General features: G+C 32.8%; 2 protein-coding genes across 4 annotated transcripts; both read right to left on the bottom strand.

Annotated features, from left to right (window-relative positions):
- Positions 1-3147: 3147 nt before the first annotated feature.
- On the bottom strand, positions 3148-5489 carry LOC107903797 (protein PARTING DANCERS homolog). 3 transcript variants are annotated; one of them, XM_016829969.2, is made up of 8 exons: positions 5346-5489; positions 4921-5045; positions 4729-4817; positions 4551-4646; positions 4351-4445; positions 3982-4022; positions 3806-3889; positions 3148-3526 (listed from the first exon to the last, which is right to left on the bottom strand). In XM_016829969.2, exons 1-8 carry the CDS (start codon positions 5416-5418, stop codon positions 3377-3379), a joined length of 753 nt encoding a protein of 250 aa, XP_016685458.1. In that variant the 5' UTR covers positions 5419-5489; the 3' UTR covers positions 3148-3376. The 3 variants fall into 3 exon arrangements, with proteins under 3 accessions (XP_016685458.1, XP_016685456.1, XP_040948068.1); XM_016829967.2 differs by having other exon boundaries at positions 4921-5090; positions 5346-5461; XM_041092134.1 differs by having other exon boundaries at positions 5257-5380.
- A 289-nt stretch (positions 5490-5778) lies between these two features.
- LOC107902329 (uncharacterized) lies at positions 5779-6671 on the bottom strand. The gene is made up of 3 exons (XM_016828535.1): positions 6550-6671; positions 6109-6466; positions 5779-6018 (listed from the first exon to the last, which is right to left on the bottom strand). The coding sequence occupies exons 1-3, from the start codon at positions 6669-6671 to the stop codon at positions 5779-5781; spliced, it is 720 nt and encodes a 239-aa protein (XP_016684024.1).
- Between the last annotated feature and the right edge of the window lie 478 nt (positions 6672-7149).

Below are 7149 nucleotides of genomic sequence, written 5' to 3'. Positions count from 1 at the left end.
TGAATATCGTGCTCTTACTAATGCCACTTCGGAGTTACTTTGGCTACACCGACTAATTGAAGATATGGGACTCTCGTCTTCTACTGCTACTGTCCTGCATTGTAATAATCACAAAGCGATTCAAATAGCTCATAATTATGTGTTTCATGAACATACAAAACACATAGATATTGAATGTCATTTTGTACGATAGCGTGTTACTCAGGGTATTCTACACCTTGATTTTGTCTCCTTATTAGCTCAGATTGCAAATATTTTCACAAAGACGCATCTTCCAATCAAATTTCTTGACTTAGTTTCCAAATTCAAGCTACGGTCCACAGCACCACCTTGAGTTTGAGGGGGATGTTAATGTAAATTTGCATTTTAGCATTCAAATTAGGCTATAACTCAAGATTTTGACTAGTTAGTTTCCATTTATAGTTCCTAGTACTAGTATAAATACCTAGCACTTGTAAAGCAATAGATATATTGAAATTCATTCTTCTTTCTTTTCCTAAGTTTCATAACAATATAAAACATTTTGAGTATTTGGAAACTTGCAAAGACATTTATAATTCATAAAACGAGTGATCAAAGCTTCTCAACTTAAAAACAAGGTTTTGTGGGTTAAGATTAAGTAGAAGTTTTACTATAATTTAAACTTTAAAAACAATTTTAAAAAAAATCTTAGAAACTATATACAAGCATTTTGAAGGCTTTAAAATCAACTTAAAACATTTTAGAAACCTTTTTCAGGTGATAGAAGGTGTCCAAAGGTCATATACGAGCCTTGGAAGGCTCAAAACGGCCTAAACAATGCAGGAGCTCCATCCAGAGGCCTAGGTATGAAACTTAAGCCCATGTAATACAGGTTTTGGCATTCTACTAATTTGGGTATTGATACCCAAGGCAAAGGTTTTGAGCCCTTGGCCCCTGAAGCTGAAAATTAGTCCAAAAACACTTAAGATCATATATAAACATGTCCATATCCTTCCCATATGTTCCAAAACATAAAACTTCAATTTCAAAACTCATTTAAACTCGAAACACAAAGCATAAACACATCTAGTCCAATAACAAAATAAAGCTTGAATAATTACATTAAAACAACTTGAATTTCAAATCAAATTTTACTAATATCGCATTCAAGTTAAACCCTTATGTGCATCATAATTTCTAATATCTAAAGCATTTGAATCAATTAGGTACAAACTCAGGTGATTAATGATGCGAAGCTCCCAAGCCCGAACCTTATATATGTATCTTTAAATCCCAACCTACACATTTTAAACTATTAACATGTGAACTTAAATAGCTCAGCAAGTAGTCAAGGGTAATCTAACTTATCCTATTCCCTTATTAATAATGAGCCCAAAATTCATTACAAGATTAATTCATTTCTTCCTTTAGTAACTCAAACAAATTCATTTCTTATTTCCCAACTATAAGGGCTCAACTTACTCATTTTATGCCTTACTAACCCATCATAATAAGGAAATTCTTATTCAAGTTTTTTGTTTATGGTTCAAATGAAATTAGATTCAAAGTTTACTCCCTTAATTTGGAGCCTCTTAATATACTTTCATAAAAGCACAACTTATGGTCCTTAGTTCCTCATGTAAAATCGTACTCCTTATCACCCCTTCTTTACTACGGGCATAGGGATTTATAAATTTTGCTCTCCAATTAAATCGTATGGTTATAGTTAAAATTGTATGGTTTATAGTTGAATCTTAATACTTTATTACATTCTTTTATCCCATATTCATTAATTCACTTTCTTTTAACTTACAAGTTTTTAAGTCTTGATTCATGCCATTTTGGCCCGTATAACAATTCATATTTGAGTGCAAATTTCATTATTAGGATTTTTAATTTATTTCAACCTTAGTAAACTCTAGTAAAGCATGATTCAAATACTTAAGATCCATCCCACACAACTGAGAAGTAGATAAGTGCTAGGTACCATATCACATCCTTACAATACAAGCAAATTGCACACAAGTGCATCTATCCCACAACCAAATTGCACATAAATTCATCCATCCCACACAACCAGAAAGCATCGAAGTGCTAAACCTAAAGGCATGAAAATCTATATGTGAATGCAAGGTCTAAAGGCTAATAGAAAGTGCACTTAATATGTGCAAAGCCCAAGGTCACAAATCTTCAAATATAGAACTCTAAGTACAAAACTCCAAGTACACAACTATTTCTATTGGCATGTCAGTTATATACTATTTCACTAAATTTATTAGAACAATTAACTTACAAAATAATCAAACATGTAATATCATACTAGAATCGTTCAAAAGAACATTCATATGCATACTACTACATTTACTCAATTCACATAATTCATTTTGAGTCACTTGTTGATCCTCATTAATTGAGGTCACACATCAAGAGCTTATAGAGCCATGGATTATTATTTTATTCATTTTTTACTCATCACTTTAGTAATATACCTCACCAATTCACTTTCATGCACATTTAATATTCATACATTAGGCTTTATGTTCAATCTTTAAATTCAGGCTTTCATTTATATAAATCATACACATATTATCACATATCAATTTCTTTTATTGAAAAAGATGATCATATTGATATATTAATCATTAATTTGCTATGACAATATACTATCATAATTATTTTTATTGACATTATAACTCGTACATATTCAAATATATTCAATAATTTGATTAATTAATTCATGGCAACTAAATTTTCCCATAACATTCTTATTTAATATAATATTTCAAAATCAGGATATGATAATATTTTAAATCGATATGATAAAGATATTAAATCAATTAAAAAAATTTATATGCAATACAATTAGAAATATATTAATAAATTCAATAATTAAATTATTAAAATATTAATCATGTAAAAAATTAGTAAAATTATACTAATGATTCCTTTCCATAGATGAGAAAACATACATCCATTAGAAGCTAACAGAAACACGCATGTCTTATGGTTAAATCCATAAGGTTCTGGCGATTAAAATATATAATATCTATTTTTCAAATGTTAAACATAAAAGCTTTAAAAAAAATTATAATCGCGAATTTTTAAAATTTAAGGATTTTTTTTTAGTAAACAAAATCATATTTAGAAATCGAGATACTGGAATCATTTGTGACATGAAATCTTAAATTCAATCCTTAGAAATCCCACTTTTATCACATTCAATTGAATAAAAAAAAATCCTAAACAAACAGGCAAGACAATGTTTGCATTTCATATATCAATATGAGTTTTTAGTAAGATCTGACGATTCCAACACCAAAAAGAAAAAAGAAAAAAAACAAAATACCTCGGTGTTTATACCATATTGAATACTATATAAAAAATGCTGATTTGAAGCGATAATTGTTTCTTCTCTTTAAATGATTTTAGGACAGAGGTAAAACTTTGAATCTCTGAAAAACCTTACAATTGTCTCAGCTTTGTCTGCAGAAAGGTCTGTAGTTTCTAAAATGTATTCTTTTGATGCTTTAGCAATCCTTTCAATTGAACCAATTGCCTGATTTAGCTGCAAAGATAATCGAGTTATTCAACCATGAACATGAAAGATTTAAACTTTCTTTTGCCATGGATAAAATTTTAGTAAAATATTGCTACCATTTTAGAACGGTATTCACAGCATAGGAAAGTAAAAATAGCAGAATGCTAATTGCTCTAATTTCATATCAATTTTGTCAAGGGCATATATATTTGTGGGTATATATATGAAATAAACTTATATGAATAGGATAACAACTCTAAAAGAAGAAAGTAAACTGAACAAGCTCGACAAGGACAACATAAATACCGCATTTGCATCGTGGTTATCAATCCCTGGTATGGATGTTACCACTCTAATGAAATTTTCCAACTCCTGCACTGATTGGTTCCTCTTCACATGCAAGAAAATGAAAAGGAAACAAAATTTCCACATAATAGATCTTAATATGAAGAATGGAGACAAGTTATGATCTTCCAACGAACCTCAGCTTTCAATTTTGATTTAACCTCTTGCTGTTTGCTAACTGTAGTTACATAGCAGTTTATCAGTTACTATAAAGCTTAAAATTCCATGAAGGTAGAATAAATTACTATACATTTTTTTATATTTAAACACTAAGTTTAATGTTAAATATATATTAGATATAATTGATAGTTATAAAAAACTGCAGTGAGTTAATGGTATGTTTTTTTACCGATTCAATTTGATTTATACTAGCTGGATTAATAGCCAGTTTTTATTACTAATTGGACTTGTCTGCGGTTTTTGGTACAAGTGGCTCGACACATAGATCCAGTTTTTTAATCATTGCATTGGGTTAAAGTGTTCAAACGTAGATAGGATCTTCTTACCTCCACAAGAGTGAGCTATCTTCACAATCTTTTCAAAACCCATCTCAATGTCTTGAACTGGCACAAATGTAGGTCTACCAAGCTGCATTTCATACCTTTCCACCAAAATCATAAAATCTATGAATTAGTTATTTGAGAATTATTATACAGTCAAAACGCAAAAACCATAAAAAATGTAGTTTGGTTGGTATAAGAATTACTTGAAGTAAGAGCACAGAAAAGAATCATTTTGGTCCCTAGTTGGAAGGTTAAGAGTGACGTAGAGATGAGCAAACTGAGCCTTGAGCTTTTTTGCCCTGTAAATGTCAGATCAAATGATTCAGAAGATGATGCTAGAAGATGGATCAAATAAGAGCAATTATTAATATAATATTTCACCTGCTGAATATTGTTCCGACGTTGCCGCAATCCCATTTTGTTACAAAAATAAATGCTACAGACAATCCTCCACAATTGAAAATGAAGTCCTACAAATAATAAAAGCAGCTGAGTTAGGAACCAATCATCCGCACATCGGATGACAGTAATAAGGAGGAAAAGAAAAGAAAAAAAGGAAAACGAAGGAAATACAGGGGAAATTGGAACAAAGTTAAGGCGGAAAGAATTTGCAGCGAGGAAGGAGGAGATGAAACTGATGAAAGATGGGTGTTGTTGGTCCCTCCAGGTAGTGTTCATCATGCAAACCCCAGCAGAAACTGCTTTTATAAAACAAATTAATTGATACATTGAAGCGAAAATTCCTACAAAATACGATTGTGTTTGATCAAGCACTTGTTCAGCAAAGAAAAAGCAGCTAGTTTCTCCTCACAATCAAACATCTCAAATCACAAACAGCAGCTGCCTGATTCTATATGAAATATTATTCCTCAAAACCAATATAGTAGCAATGCATAATTGATTATATACCGGATGTTGTTCAGGAAAACAAAAATCGAATCGTCCTTTGCTTTCTCGAGAAACAAACAGAAACAAAAGTACAGAGAGTTTCTTTCTACCTGAACTCTTCGTAACCTTGGAACATGGATTTTCAAGCACTGGATCCGCGTAGCCCGATTTGAAATTCGCCATTTCGAGCTAAAATTTAGATCTTCCAACTGACACCAAATGAACCGTGGAAAACTTGGGCGGGAAATTCAAATAGCTACCTTCCCAATAATTTTTTTCCTTTTACGTAAATTAAATTAGTTTAACGTAATTTACGCAAATCTGACGTGTTTTTCTTTTAATCCCCACCAGCAAACAATATAAATATCAATGTGGGTAAAATATACACTTAGTCACCCTGTTGTTAGTGTATTTTGGTAATCTAATTATAAATTTTTTTATTTTCGTTACTAGTGTTATCCTTTAATTCTTAGTCACTTTCCGTTAAATTTTTAAAACAAATGATGACATTGCCCTTTTTTTTTGGTGAAATGAAAACATCAATTACATAAAGCAACCATCCATTTTATCTACTTGTAATAAATCTAAAATATCCTTAGGAGCTTCATCCATAACTTGTAAGCTTGATTTCCAACTCAAATTGTGTTTAGCAAGACAATCTGCTACCAAATTGTGATTTCTTGGAATATGCTTTATCCGCCACTCCCCCTCTGAATGCAAAATACGAAGAGTTCTTCGGATCACAGTGATCCCTGAATCTTCCAAATCCATATCAGACAAGATCTAGGCAATTTCAAGATTATTTGTCATAATAGTGACTCGTTTATAGCCCTTACTAAGTAAAATGAGGATCCCATCAAGAATAGCCCAAACTTCGGCTTCAAACGGAGAGCACACACCAAGGAAACGGTTAAAACCCACTATCCAATTTCCATCACGGTCACGAGCCACGCCTCCTGTTGCAGCATAACCAGAATCTCTGGCTACAGCTCTATCAGTGGATAAAAACACCCAATTGTCATCTGAATTGACTATCAAGGAAGAGCCCTGCTTGCTCTTAAAGTGATCTCCAACATAATAGTTGTAGTTTCGGCCCCAGCAACTGGAGACTTTCACCACTTCCGATGCTGTCCACGATATGTGTTGGAAGATGAACAGATTTCTATTCTTCCATAGACGCCAAGCGATTAATCCAAACAGGCATGACCACATAAGACCATAATCCTGCAATCTTTCATGAAAACAAAGGTTAAGAGAAAGCCAACCCTGAAAAGAAATAGAAAAAAACCTTTGTTTTAGCTGTTCTGGAATTACAAGCCGCCACACATCTTGCGCGGAAGGACAATCTCTGAGAACATGCACCAAATCTTCAATATCATAACCACAACTAGAACAGGAGCTGTACTGACCGATTCCCCTTCTAGCTCGTTCCGCATTAGTAAGAAGTTTTTGTTTGAAAGCAAGCCAAAGGAAGACTCTTACTCTCTGAGGACCTGGATATTTCCAAACAATCTTCTAGTAATCTTCCTGGGAATTCCAAGAATTCTCTTTCAGAAGCCAATAGGCACTACGAACCGAGAAGACGCCAGATGTAGACTGGGCCCAAATAATCCTATCCGACCCAGAGTCAAGGTGAGGAGGAGGAATGCTAATGATTCTATTTATTATATCTTCAGGCACCCAGGCGCGAAACAAATCCAAATTCCAGCAACCATCAGAATTGACCATCTCCCTGACACAACAATCCAAATCAAGGTTAGCAGAATGTTGAATTTTTGAAATTAAAGGGCCCATACCTGGAATCCAAGGATCTTTCCAACATCAAACACTAGCTCCATCTCCAATAGACCAAACAATATTTTCTCGAAGAATTGGCCAAATCTTAGAAAGTGCCCTCCATAAATGAGAACATTG

The sequence above is a fragment of the Gossypium hirsutum genome, chromosome D05 (assembly GCF_007990345.1).
Source record: "Gossypium hirsutum isolate 1008001.06 chromosome D05, Gossypium_hirsutum_v2.1, whole genome shotgun sequence".
Classification (NCBI taxonomy): Eukaryota; Viridiplantae; Streptophyta; class Magnoliopsida; order Malvales; family Malvaceae; genus Gossypium; species Gossypium hirsutum.
This window is presented reverse-complemented; position numbering and strand designations above follow the sequence as displayed.